Below are 15,295 nucleotides of genomic sequence, written 5' to 3' on the forward strand. Positions count from 1 at the left end.
CAATGACAGCATGATCAAACAAAGGAGAAACTGGTTAAGGCTGATGCTCTGACCTCAATCGCTATACTGCAATCTAAGATTACCGCATCTCAGTTTCACTGGGAGTCTGGGACCAAGCTTGACATTCGCCATTGGCATTCTCTTTGTTGTTGATGAAAGGACAAGCAAAAATAGTTTGTGTGTATCATGTAATGCAAAACCCCCTTTTTATGATTCATGCTCAAGTAGTGTTATATATTTATATGTGTGTGAAAAGCCCTGTGGTCTTTCAGAGCCGTGCAGTGGAAGCCATGTGATCCCTAGAATCCTTTTCGCTAGACTTGACACCTCAGTTGCTACACTGTTACACTGACTTCTTATTTACTAAAGGCAATAACTAAACACTGCTTTATGCAAATATATATTTTTTAAATGTATACGCCATCAATAGCCTGTGATAAAATGACAATAGATAGGCTATGTCTACTGTACTGTACAAACAAAAGACGGTAAAAAATGTTAACTACAAAAAAAGTTTTATCGTCCACTTGATGAATTGCAAATACTAAAATAACAACTTTACCGAGAAGACATTTCAACAGTTTACATGTTGATCAATATAGAATGTAAAAGGTGTAGGTCTGATAACATCACAGCCCTGCTTGCTGCATCACTTGATAGAACTTGTCAAATGTGAGGGTCAATTCACATATGAAAGGCTAACTATAACACACAGCTGCATGATTCTGCCTGGTAATAAAGCATTCATTGCTCCCATGAGGTTTCTGGAGCCATGATCGTGTCCCACGGCGTGTGTTGGCAAAATACTAACCCACAAAGCCCAAATCTCAGTGCTCTGACAGGGGCTCATTCAAGTCTAAAGTGGAAGGAATGCGTGGCCACCTTTTTTTTGTGTGTTCCAGCTAACAAAGTCTCTCTCATGACACCTTATTAATATGGCACCATGGAGGGAAAGTGGTTAGCTCCACTTAACCTGAAACCCTGGAAGCAATATTTTTTATTGGTTGGAATTACGTGGCAAATGTTACATTTAAGCCCGTCGAAGAAAGAGTGTCATGGTGTGTGATCACTCCTTGTTCCCAAAGCTCTTTGAAATATGAACAGAAATCACATTAGTTGAATGCTGTTGTACTATTGGGGAATCTGACTGAATGGGGATTTCCATTAGCCATTTCTGTAATACTTTCTTTTAAGGTTTCGTACATCAAGAGCCCAGACATCTGTAGATATATAATACATATCATATAATAGTGAGGTTGCCTGATTGTGTATTGTGCTCTTGTACTGCACTGTTACCACCAGCAATGACTCCTTATTCACCCATTAGACTTAGTCTGGGGAAACATATCTAGTATGATAAAAAAAAGAGGATATCATTGGGGGAAGGACTATTTATTGAAATATTGGATAATATGTATAATGTTAATGACTCAAGTTTAATGTGAATCTCCAATATAATTTTACAATTCCATCATCACGATGTCTCTATGACATGTTGAACAATGTGTTTTTTTTCTCAAACTGCAGTAGGTCACAGATTTGTATGATACGGCCACAAATAAAATATTACATTCTGGAAACAACACACTGTATAACAATCACATCGTTTTAGTGTTTTTGAAAAGCTGCTGATAGTAAGGTAGTAAGTCATGAAAAAATGAACTGATCTCTGAAAAATGTGTGGTGAATCTCCACAAAACAAAAAGTGAATGGTCAAATATTGAATTTGATCAATATTTGTGTCACTCAATTCAGGCACAATCTTGTTGATCTAGTATACTTACAAATTCAAACTTGATTTTCATCAAATATGATTGTTAATCTCACCATGTGTACACAATGAGCTCTTCACACTCAGTCATTAACTCCCCAGATGCTCCCCAGACATTCCTGAAGCTGTGCACAGTATTGTACAGTAGCATCTCTTACCTTCAGTTTCTCGTAGCGGTCGCTGAGTGCTGCTACTTGGTGGTCCCGATGCCGACCGACCAGTTTGCACAAGGCACAGATCAACTGTTCATCTGTGACACAGTACATGTTCACCTTCTCGTCCTCGTGCTCCAGACACATGAGTCCCCTGAGGTGGCAGTCCGGCATGGGCTCGATCAGACGGTGGCCAGTGAATGGCTTCTTATTGGGGTGGGTGGCCTTCAGGCATTCATCGCAGTAGGACACCTCACAGGTGACACAGGTCTTGACGGCGTCTTGGGGAGGGTCCTGCTCACAGAACTGACACTGCACCCTCTCGCTGGGGGAGGTCATGGCCGTGCTGTCTAGGGCGGCCCGCTCGCGGCGAGTCTCACTGGGGGAGTTGGGCCCGCTCACGGAAGCCTTCTGAAAGCGGTCAATGATGTTCTGCAGAGTGACGTTACGCTTCAGTCCTTCTAGGCCCCTCTGGCTGAGGGTGATGACATAGCGACAGGTTGGGCACTGGAAGGCGCTGATGGACTGCACAGGCTCGTTGGGGGTGCAGTGGGAGACTAGGATGCGGTGGGCACAGTTGAAACACAGGCTGTGAGCGCAGGGCAAGAGCAGTGGGTCCTCAAAGAGCTCCAGACAGATTGGGCAGGTCAGCTCCGACTCCAGTGTTTCCATCTTCACGCACAACAAAGCGGTGTCGTCAGCAAAATCCAAGGAAGCTGATCAGCTATCTGTAGGGATGACATGTAGTACATAATTAGAGAATGGGAGGGAGAGAGAGAGAGAGAGAGAGAGAGAGAGAGAGAGAGAGGAGAGAGGAAGAGGAGAAAGAGAGAGAAAGGAGAGAGGAAGAGGAGAAAGAGAGAGAGACAGAGAAGTGAAGGGTTCGAAAAGGGTTGAGCTATAGAGGGTTGTCAACCTTCCCAGAATATAAATTAATGAGTGGTCTTTCCACATTCCTAATTTAAGAAAACTGGAGATTACTTGATGTACTAGAGGAATAAATAGCAGGTACTGGATAACACATCTGTGGTATCTTTATCAGGGGTATTGAATGAAATGAGGAAATGAGAAATGAAGACTCTTCTAACTGAGTTTTGGCATGTTCTAAACCCTTCAGACAAATATAAATGATTCAAGCGCCATAGAAATGAAAGTGATGTTCGTAAAAAAGTTAAGCAATCCATGTTGATCTTAATTTCCCCTGAACTAATACATACATATTTTATAGGGAGGCACATATGTCCTTATTCCCTGTGATGCAACAACCAAACAACTGAAGACTGTAGTTGGGAAAAACAAACAAAACAAACAAACAAACAAACAGTGAATATTTTATGTAAGCGTTTTGAGCTGTTTTGATGATATAACTTCAGAAACACGAAAATGACTCAAGTAGACATACAGTGCATACAAGAATAGCCATGTATACTGAAAGGCTTGGTCTGGCTAGCTAGCCCAGGGCAGTGCAGGACAGTGAGGCCAGACAGCTCAGTGAAGCAGAAGTCCCTGGCCCTGCCTGTTCACAGCTGGAGCTCCACACTGTGACTGGACTGATGGACACAGAGCCTTTGTTACAGGCCAGTCAGACACCCCAGCTGCGAGTAGACACTCTGACCACCACGTCTCCCTGTGTAAACTCTCTACCTCCACTAATTACGTGTGAAAGAACGCAAAAGCTCATTATCAGGCCAGCCGGGCACAAGTTGTCTTTGAAGCTGTGAGGATGCAGCAATTACCCCAGGCCCCAGAGCTACAGGCCCGGGTTTGTTCCCCCTCCTATTCTAGTCAAATCCGCAGAGGCACTCAGCTAAGCTACTGTATGACACAAGAGACAATTGTCTGTTGCACTTGTCTCCCATGTCTGTGATGCAGACAATATGAATGCATCTGTGGGGCTTTGTTGTGCTACTATTGTTGGTTTGCGCAGACATGGAGTTTAATGCAGATTTCTGAATGTGATTTCTTTGGAGTAACAAAGTTCTCTCTGTTATCCAAGTTGACGAGACAAGCTTGCTGGCTAAATGAGTAGGGGGGGGGGGGGGGGGTGGAGTTTGTGTATCCAATGTTCAAAGTGATGCTCAGAGAGTAGAAATATAACAATAGTTTGTTAGCGGTAAGGAAACATACAGTATAGGCTACTGAATAGCATTCTTCAGAAACAGTTAGAAATATTATGATAGTTTATGGTTTCCTCCATTAAAAATGTAGTCTAATCTTAGCATCTTGACCTTGAACACCCAAGACACTTCAAATCATCTATTTTAAATGTAATTTTAAATAATCTATTTTTCATGCACAGTGCACATGACACCAAGTTTAGATATTTTGCACACTGGAGTAAATTCATCTGGTGAAAAGTGAATGACAAAATCTCAACAATACTTGCTGATAGAAAGTATATTGGTGCTCATGTCTACTGTAGTGTAAGAATAGTTGTTGTTGAAGTAGAGTGGCTACTAAATCCACAGATGATCATCGTCTTGACATGTTTGTCTCCTGTAATGTGTTTGACAAGTATACCACAAGTCAAACACAACTCATATGACACATCGGTCAGAATATATATATTTTTGTACAGTAACAGTACAAAAAAATCCTGAAATGTGTGACCGAACATGCCCTGTAAATGATTTAGTCTCCATGCAATGAAGCCAAATAATAGTTCATAAATATGCAAAAAGATCTAAGAGCTTTGCATGAACAATACATGAACAATACAAATACTGTACACAAATGAAAACGTCTCAGCCTTGATGTCATCATACAAACAGCCACTAAAAGCCCTAGAGTTACACAAAAACCCTGTAGAAGTATACTGTGGCAGAGAGCCAGAACAAAGTGCTTCACAGCAACTGCACCTTACGCACTCCCCTGAAAGCTTTCCCATTCATAAGCAGTTTACTTTACCCACCGATGGATTTTGCCCCGCTTTGCACTGCAGAGACATTTCAGTTGAGGGGGAACTTCTGACCCAAATCATGAAAGTATATTAAACAACAACAAAATAACCCCCCCGAAAGAGGCGGTGGCAGTGTGCAGTAACAGAAGAGAGGCCAGCATCCAGATGGAACAAGTCTTCATAAGGCAGTAATCCTGCGGTAGCGGAGCAGGGCTGTCATTAACCAGGAACCAGGAGACGGAGAGCAAGAGGTAGCAAGTAGCAAGCACAACAGGAAGAGCTGCCCCACAATTCCAGGAAAGCCAGCTCCACCTACAGTAGGAGAGCCGGCCAGCACTCAATTACTCACTGGAAGTATTGGCAGAGAGAGAACAAGAGAGAGAGAGAGAGAGAGAGAGAGAGAGAGAGAGAGAGAGACAGAGAGACAGAGAGAGAGAGAGAGAGAGAGAGAGAGAGAGAGAGAGAGAGAGAGAAAAAAGAGAAAGAGCGAGAGGCTGGATAGAAGCAGGGACAGAGCTCCATAGGACCCTGGTTGGTCTTGTCAGTATAGCTTTGGCCCTCACACAGGACAGACAGGTCAGTGTCCTCTGTGCTCTGAGCCCTGCCCACTGAGCTCTGATCCAGAGAGGAGAGAGAGGACAGCGTCAGGATCCGTTTTCCTCTGTGACCGTCACCTCTGCCTCTCCAGCGGCACAATGCTGCCCTGTGTGGCGGAACTTTTCTTGGCTCTGTCACCAGGGATTAAAAAAAGAGAAAGCCTGACAACACACAAGCACACATATACAGATGTAGGATTTTAATATGAGCCAGTTTGCTACAGAAGAAAAAAAATTCTGCAGCAACAGGAAATGTGAAGTATTATGTGAATTATAATGAATCTACATTTTTGTAGGCGTTGATATACTTTCGTTTGGGCAAATCAAGTCTAAGTGGAAATGACAAACTTTAGAAGCCATTTTAAAACTCAACATACATTACAAGTTAGCATTTCCTGCTGAGCAGGAACATTTTCAGCAATGAAAGACTGGTCAAATTAAGATCCTACATCTGTACACAGGCACGCAGGAATGTGCACACACACAGGGGATGGGTTGGGATGGGAGCCTTGCTGGCAGCAGGATTCATTCGAAACACAGGGAGGGCAGGCAGGGATCTCTGATTCCCTGTGCTCCCAAACAGCAAGTTGACCTAGACGGCACAGATTACATCTGTCTGCCTCTATACAGACCATCCCTGTCTCTCACTGAGTTGAGGCAGTAAGCCTACAAAGCTTCACAAAATCATTATTAGACCACAAAAGCTCCACATTCAGTTTCAAAATGAAACCATTCCATTTCTAGCCCTCTCCTCAAGAGCAGTGCAATCTGTAGACATGTGTCTCTTCATGATACGACCTGTGTTCACTTGTAGGTAACGGTTTGTAACCTTTAACCTTCTACCATTTGCTCTTCATGTCCCTCCCTCCCTCCGGTCCATTTTGAATTCTCCTATCATTCAAAATGACATTGAGATAGAATCCCCTCTCTGACAGACAGATCCATACTGTAGACATCATAGACATGCCTTGGTGAACACAAAGGGGTGGGTATGAAAGTGAGAGACACATGGTGTTGGAGATGGCATGGGAACGTGAATGGCATTCCCCTGACTGACTTCATGTGAAGCCTCCAGCTGGGCAGGAATGCCTGCTGTACTGCTGCAGTCTTCTGTACTGTAAAGTCAGTGACTCAGTGTGAGTGATTCTCAGTGGGGGGAGAGTGGGGTTCATCAAAACACACTCAGGACCCAGAGGTTCCTAATGAAAAACCCATGCCCACAGTTCATTTCCACACCCATAGTAGCCTTACACACGCCTGCTATTTGTATTTAAAACAATTCTACACAAAGTACTCAAAGAACATTGCCACTCATATGCAACACATTCATGCAGAATACAAGATTAATTAATGGCATTGTTAAAACACTGTCTATAGGAAATAAAACTTTACTATGCGTCAGTATTCTAGTCATACACAAAGATCATGTTGCATTAACCTTTTTCCCATTGACAAAACATTGATTGATAATGCGTGGGTGGAGATGAATGATCAATTGCCTTGAAGCCAGTCGCCTGTCTGTCCACTGCCAGCTTTGGAAAAAGGCCCATATGAAATGTGACCTTTACGATGGGGCTGGGACGGTCTCTACAGCCAACCGGGGTTGGCACCTACAGTCATTGGTTGGCACTGAACCCACCATCGATAGCCAGTAGGACTGTGCATCAGCGTGGCCTGAGAGAGGGAGAAACACCACACAAAAAGCCAACTAACACCGCCTAATGTGTAGCCACATCTAGACACCACCAGCCTAAAGAGCCCCACAAAGCTCTCGTCGTAAAGGTTGTAAATCCCCAACATGTAGAGCCAGCAGGGTCAGATTAAGTGCAGGAAAACTTGATAAATCGCTTACTCACAGAGTTAACTGTAAATAGTTTATTCCCAGGGCCCAGACATGCAGGGTGGTATCTCTGCAGAACTGAAAGAGCAGTGGAACAATAAACAGGGATAGGCGTCACTGCACGTGGTCACTGACAGTTTCCCAGTGTGGGATAGGTGCTTGCCTCTTGTATCAAGCATTAGTACTAAGCAATATGGCACTTCAGGGAAACTCTGAATTTGGATATTAGGCCTAATAACTCAATTGAAATGTTATTTAAACTAGAGTCATCCTTGGACAATTATTACCTTTTGGGCTCCCGCGTAGCGCCACTGTCTAAGGCATTGCATCTCAGTGCTTGAGGCATCAATACAGACACCCTAGTTCGATTCCAGGCTGTATCACATCCGGCCGTGATTGGGAGTCCCATAGGCCGGCGCACAATTGGCCCAGCGTCATCCGGGTTTGGCCGGGGTAGGCCGTCATTGTAAATAAGAATTTGTTCTTAACTGACTTGCCTAGTTAAATAAAGGTTACATTTAAAAAGAAACAAGATATGTGCTCTCATTTTTGTGCCGATTTTTTTTTCTCCGATTCAAGCCCCTTTTTAATTGGCTATGCCAGACTCTTTTATCATCTCTAATGATGGCCGCAATCCATATATTTATTATTAGAGAGAGAGAGAGAGAGAGAGAAACTTGCTCTTTTCCCTTTTTTTCCTGGGGCAGATACCTAACATCATTATCTGTAATCCTGTCTTCACAGCATATCTGTGACCAATGTGTGGCCTGGTGTTGCACTCAAAAGCAGCCGGCTCAATGGAGCGGCCCAACGGTCCACTCTGTCTGCCTAAAGTGATTTGCAGCTGTGGCGAGAGGCAGATGATTAGACAAAACCTCTAATCTCCCAAATCTGCACCCGTACACATCACTCTGATTATCAGCAGGGGCCTCATCCTGACCCACATTCACCAAAAACATGGGCATTTACTGCTTTCATATATTAGAAAACAAACCAGGAAGCACAGTGGTGTGCTGTGTTATCTAAGTGGACGATAGAAATCAACATTTGTTTTACTTCAAGGGCCCCTCCACCTGTCAAATATGATTATGTTGAAAAGGCAAACCAGCTTTATTCAGGGATTTGCATTATACTGCGTTTCTACTATTGAGGCGAAGCTAATGCACAACCAATTGACTATGGATTTGTACTGCATGTATGGAATTATAATGAGAGCATGTGACCTGTTGTACATTTCAACAATCATTTCAGTATATTTCATATTTTGATTTATTAGGATTCCCATTAGCCGACGCCAATGGCGACAGCTAGTCTTACTGGGATCCGACACATAACGGAAAATACATTATAGACAAAAGACTCGAATTGACATACATTTAAAAACATGAACATGTAGTGTGTGTGCATCTATCAGTTACATATACAGTACATGTCATTACATACACACAACAAGTAGGTCACATGGGGGAGAGGCGTTGTGCCGTGAGGTGTTGCTTTATTTGCTTTTTTTTAAACCAGGTTTGCTGTTCACTTGCACTATATAAGATGGGAGTTCCATGCATAATATTATCCCTTTGATTATAATAAAGTGCAAGATATGCCGCTCTGTTCTGGGCCAGCTGCAGCTTAACTAGGTCTTCCTTTGCAGCACTTGACCATATGACTGGACAATAATCAAGATTAGATACAACTAGAGCCTGCAGGACTTGCTATATTGATTTTGACAGTACAGTAGGTGTTTCATTTGTTAAGTTGATGTCCTGTTGAGGGATATTGATCACAGATGTGTGCCAACAAACAATAGCCTAGAGTAAGGGGTGTACATGTGAACAGACAATAATACAGTCATGAAATGCAACCATCTAAAAAAAATACACTACAAAGTAGTTTTTTTGCAGCTGAGAGTCCAATGCTGATTTGATCAACGATAAGAAACTGGAAACGGAGGCCACTAGTTGGATTGATACATTGCCAGTTAGCCTTTAGCCAGCGAAGCAGTCAAAGAGCTTTAGAACAGAGGGTCTTGATAACTAGGCCAGCTGTTGGCAGGGCCGGTCTTTCTGTAGGTCATCCTGGTCAGTAATCAGAACAGCCAAACTCTCCCATTTCCTCCCTGCTGCTTGGCAGGTGGCATCAGCAGGAAAATTTTGTTTTCTTTCCATAACCACATGAACTTTCACTGAATCCCCCTAAGACTGTTGCTTTCCCAGCAAAGCCCTAGACCAGCATAGATGTCATGATAACAGAATTGGTCGCAGTTGGATTACACTAATCTCAAATTCCAGTCGTTTTAATTAAAACATGATCAATCTAAACATCTTTCGTCCCTTGGTCCCCAAATACTGTACAAATAACTCAGTGGATTAAATTGAGGGTTTATGAATATCTTAAGAAGATTATGCGCCATTGAAATTACTCGAAAATGTATGGGTTAACTTCAAGAGATATATTTTCATTCTTATGAAATATACTGTTTTACATTGCTGCATTGTGATTTCAGATCACCACATGGAAATTGATGGACAACTCAACCCACTGAAAAACAGGTGAAAGGGGGACAACTTGTGGCTGACATAAAAACTGACGATCCCTGACATAATTGAATATTTGGTCATGCTGATGATAGGTTACGAACTTTGCATACACAGACTTCTGAAATACTTTCTGTAGTAGCGGCAAACAAAAAGTTACTGTTGTAGACTCCCAAACAAACACACTATCCCGACTGTACCGTTGCTTCTTTACCTATTTCAACACCTACATTCCAAAGACTGAATCTCAACAAATGATTCACTGACTGACACATTCCATGATACCTCTAGTGGCCAGCCCACAAGGTTTCCATGGTGATACATTATTCACCACACAAGTGATCAAAGAGCGACTACAGAGAAAGTCAGGCATTCTTCAGCTCTAGTGGGAAACAATGACTTACTAATTAATAAGGAAAACCCCAGGCTCCAACAGCAAAGTCTAAATTTTACACTTAGAAAATAAGACGTTCGTAAGGATGACTTGCCCAGAGATAAGCTCTGTTGTAAAACTACAGGCAAGCTCCTGACACAATATTACACATAATGCTTGAGAGTTAAAGAGGTAACCCAGATCGCGGAACACTGCTATCTTTCACTTGTGTTTATCTTATCTTATCTGAGGTGTATTACATTTGCTGGGGCATCAGGAGATGTGTTTTGTATTCATAAGGACGTATTTTCAATCCCCTGGTAGCACTAATATAACCCTCAGACTGTGTAACAAACGCAAGGTCTTTATTGGCAATACACTGTTGAAAATAGCAGCTTCACTCAACAAAAACAGCTTTAATTGACATTTGTGAGAAACCAACATTCTGAACTCGTCACATTCTACAAGCTGAATCAACAACAAAGGCTGGTATCTCAACTGCATTCTGCAAACAGCCTGCTCCATTCAAATAAAGATGGATTACTTCTTGCACCTGTCTCATAAATGACGTTTTCATGACGATCAATGTGTAAGCCTTGGCATGATGTCAGCACTGAAATTGGCATACCGGCTTTTCTAATCACAAAAATGAGGTGACATCCAAAGAAAGCTGATTACAGACGACCCATCGCACATAATCACACCATTGATGTGTTGTTGTATTGTTTCCTTTCACATGGCCTCTCCACCGCTGTGTTATCCTACACTCTGTAACGTCACTTTGATAACTCATCTGTCGTCAAACATAATGGCATTTCTGAGTGCAATGCAGCAGTGACATCAGCTTTTGAGCTGTACCCTGCCTCGAGACTCAGAAACTTGTTCTGTCGACACACTGATATCAAGCACTTACTGCAGAGGCACACGCACACGCACACGCACACACACACACACACACACACACACACACACACACACACACACACACACACAGAGAGAGAGAAACCACTCGCTTAAAGGAAAATAAGCAACCCCAAAGTAAGCAGTAACCTCTTTTTTACCTGCCACATGGCTAAAGTTCCATCATCCACAAACAGGGGGAAAAGAAAAGAGGTCTCACAGTTGACAAGTCTGGTAATACTGTACTAAGCCAATCCACTGTAGCAATCTGGACAAACTAGCTCACCCCTACGCTTAAGCGTTTACCTCCAGTACCAGTATATTGGCTCTGATTTAAGTTTCTGGTCCTATAACCCTGTCCTCTCAGCCTATTGAGAAGAGGCAGGAGGGTTGAAGCTGTCCTCCTTTTCTCTCTGTTCTACTGAGTACTGTATCTGGCCCCTGTGGGCTACAAACTGTTGCCCTAACCAATCACACAGAGGGGGAGGGACCTCTGAGAGGGGGGGTGTCTGTTCAGGGATTGTGAGCTGAGAAGCGTTGCCATCTAACGCTCTGTTAAGACAATCACAACAGGTATAACAATCCAGTTATTAATCCAGTATATCACAATGATTTTTTTAATGCGCCACAACATACCAATGTTGATCTAATTGATGAAAAACACATCTGTAACAATATGAGGTGGTGGTTCTCACACCAGTCCCCAGGAAACTCAACACAGACCAGAGTCATATAGCCAAGTAAAACAGTCAATGACGTCACCATGCATGCACTGTAAAATGATGCATTTCATACTACTGTACACCTACTGTAATGTAAATATGGTATCAAAGCAAGTACTGAGTAATGACACACAGTACAATACGTTAATATTGACTGTATTATACTGTAAAAAAAAAAAAAAAAAGTAAATTATACTGTAATCGGAATGAATGAATGAATGGATGAATGAACTACATTTATTGAGGGGAGAGGGGTTGTATTTCACAGTATTTTACTGTAATTACAGGGGATTGGTGCAAGCAGGTTGGCTGCTAGGTAAAGTGTTTACACATTACAGTATACTGTATTGATTAATATTTGTTGTTTTATATCACCTGCACTTCTAGAAGCTTTAAAATAGGCTTCCGAACTGGTAGCGACGATAGGGCAAAATGCTCAACAATTTAAGGTTTGAAGGTCATGAACAGTCAAAATCATGTTTTTTTATGACATTGGATCAAAGTAAGATGACCAAAGTATGGAAAATGACTGTTGCTTTTATATTGATATAGTTTGATCATAAAGTTACTGGCTCCCTCCCACATGTCAAACACTTGGATTCAGGAGGCGGGGTTTATTAAACCAATAGGGTGACCTCACCCTATCTCTCATTTTAGTACACCAATGGTAACATGGTATTCTCCTACCTAATTTCAATAAGTACCGCCTTGTCAGCAAATATATTTAAAAGTGTACATTATTCATATAATGACAAAGATACTTATATGTTTCCCCTTTCATCTGTGTCTGGTGTTAGCTAGTTACCTGCTAGCTAGGTCATCATACGCTCCAAAGAGTTTTTTACTGTTTATAATACCCCAAATTACCATATAAATTATATTGTTACGTTACAGATTGTATTATACTTCCACAAATTAGACCACTGACCTAACAGGTCAGCAACACTCACAGTGGAAAAAAATATTTCCATAGTCATATTGGCTATATTGTTACCCATTCGCTTCTTTATGAAAACTGTGTTCATTGTCACAACAGCATCTTTTCAGCATTCTCATTGGAAACATGATCATAATGCTGACCTGACAAAAAAGCAGAACACCGGGATGTATATCTTGACTTCTATCAAACTTGACAAGCGCCGTGTAAGTTTCTCGCACCGAGCACACGCTCCATCTTGCCCGGTAAACACTTTTCACTGGACATTAAAACATGGAAATAGAGGAATGTGTTTGTGGTTGAAACAGTCGACTGAGACAGTGTTGATAGTCTCAGTTTGTTGGCACCAGTTGCACCGCTCTGTGGTCATGTGGGGAGGAAAAAAAACTTCCTCTCCTAACGTCTGCAGCTACCAGGCAAGTTTGGCAGCCGCCTGTTGATGCCATCACATCGTATAACATCTGAGCAATGCAAAACCTTGGCTTCCATCACACCTCCATAGCTAAAGGTTATAGCTCAGCTCACATGTTCCACTACCTGGAATGACCTTTAATCAATGACCTCATGGGATCACTATGACTATTGATATCTCATAATAAACCCTGTGTTAGTTTACCGTGCTAAGGGTCCAGCACAGCATGCTGGCTAGAGAACTCAGGCAGTAATCGATTTAGATTGGTAATTACCCAGAGCCGGACGCCTGCCATGAGAACGCTCATGTTTCCTTTTTCACTTCATACCACCGAAAGAGACATCCAGTTCTTCTTTGGTTGAGCAAAGATTGAGCAATGAATAACAATAGCTCAGTAACCAATTACACTAGAGCAACTGGGCTTACCGCGATGAAATACTGTGGTTTAAAATGTGGTACAAAACCACAGTAGTGTGCACAGTTTATTTTGACAACTAATCAAAACAGAATCCTCTGAGATGAGAAGTGTGTATGAGTGGCCAGTGCACACTGCATAACGTCTGTCATGGAAATCTGCTCCAGTATGACGTTGATGGCCTACAGTAAATACAATTGCTGCCATTGTTCCTTCTTCATCCTAATCAACATTGGCATATCAGTCCCTCAGAGGGCTGCCACAAAACAATATTGTAGAGTTGCCTTAATTTGAGCCAGTTTGCTACAGCAGGAAAGTATTACTGCAGCAACAGAAAATGTGAATTGTTATGTGGATTTCTAATTATTGTTCTTGTTTTTTGTAGGGGTTGAGACATTTTTTGTTAGGTCAAATCAAGTCTGACATTTTTTTTTTGGGGGAAATGACAATGACTTTAGAAGCCTTTTTAAATCATGCATCTGGTAGGACACAATTCCAGCCCTGTCTATTCACTGTATTGTATTGGACACTGGCCAATAGCTGTGTATAAATACTGCCACTATCAATCAATAGTGACCTCTACTTTCCAGATGGATTTAAGGCCAGGCACCACACCCTAATCGGGTACCCCTCCCCCCCCCTTAGCTGGCAAAAGTGTATTGTGATGTGAGTAAGAGGTCACTAAATATAATCCATTTTTGTATTAAAATGTTTCTTAAATATTTGTTTCTAATATGCAAATGAAGAGCTATCAATTAACTATACAAATGTAAATATGTATGTTTAATGCATTTTTGGCACATTATTCAGAAGAAAATGTTATCTAGAATAAAAATTGTACAACACATCAACAATTCATTTTGTAACAGTCTGGAGAACATACTATATCTAAGAATAACCACACACACATTATTCCACACAGATGCTTCTGGAGCTGAGAAAAATGTGTTGGTGTGTCGGAAGAGTCTAACTTTTGGGACATGGCAGTTAAAGACAAGTACACTACATTTAGACTACTAAACGCCAAACGCCTATTTAGACCCAATCACCATCTCTTCAAAGAAAGTTACTACATATATTCCAGTTTGTAATGTTCCCTATGAAATTGGCTTTTAAATTGTGTTGGATTCAATGTTTAAATTGTGTGGGATTTAATGCAGTGAGCTTTGATATTATGGATATTTAAATATATATAAAGTGCATTCGGAATGTATTCAGACCCCTTGACTTTTTCCACATTTTGTTACACTACAGCCTTATTCTAAAATGGATTAAATGTGACCTGTTTCAGGAAACTAGGCTTATGTCGGGACTCATTACTTCACAAGAGACCTGTTAGAACGTAAACTTATTTTCTTTATCAAAATGTGTTTTTTGGCAGAAATGCCTTCTCGAACATGTGAATTTGCCATCTGTAAACATGAATCAAATTGTTAAATTACGAGCCTAATTGGTTTAGCCAAAGAAAAGGCAGCAACCTTCCCTCTAGCCATGATTGGCTGAGATAATGAGTGGGCTGGACATGCTGAGAGATGAGTTTGGATTGGTCTGCCATGTGGCACACTTCTGTCTATTTGAGCTGGTCAGTATGTCTAGGTAATCCTGTCTAATGCATCTTTAAAAAATATAAAAAATGATGTATCGCTTATTAAAACTGCTTATGTGTTGCTCCCCACTTTCTGGAGGACCGAGTTTTGAAACCAGTGGATGATAGCTAAGGAGATGGGAGAAAATACATTTCTTAGCT

General features: G+C 41.7%; 1 protein-coding gene across 4 annotated transcripts in view; it reads right to left on the reverse strand.

The window, feature by feature from the left end:
- mid1 (midline 1) overlaps positions 1–15,295 on the reverse strand; it is a 61,065-nt gene that overhangs the window by 13,960 nt on the left and 31,810 nt on the right. For 2 of the 4 annotated variants that reach the window (XM_029631724.2, XM_029631637.2), the window contains exons 1-2: positions 11,224–11,471; positions 1,930–2,651 (exon numbers count right to left, since the gene is read on the reverse strand). In XM_029631724.2, the coding sequence (XP_029487584.1) occupies positions 1,930–2,595 (666 nt within the window). In that variant the 5' untranslated portion in view covers positions 2,596–2,651; positions 11,224–11,471. Of the gene's footprint in view, positions 1–1,929; positions 2,652–4,834; positions 4,933–11,223; positions 11,472–15,295 lie in introns of those variants that run through there. The other 2 variants (XM_065010787.1, XM_065010849.1) reach the window with 2 other exon arrangements.

This window comes from Oncorhynchus nerka, linkage group LG1 (genome assembly GCF_034236695.1).
Source record: "Oncorhynchus nerka isolate Pitt River linkage group LG1, Oner_Uvic_2.0, whole genome shotgun sequence".
NCBI classification, from domain to species: domain Eukaryota; kingdom Metazoa; phylum Chordata; class Actinopteri; order Salmoniformes; family Salmonidae; genus Oncorhynchus; species Oncorhynchus nerka.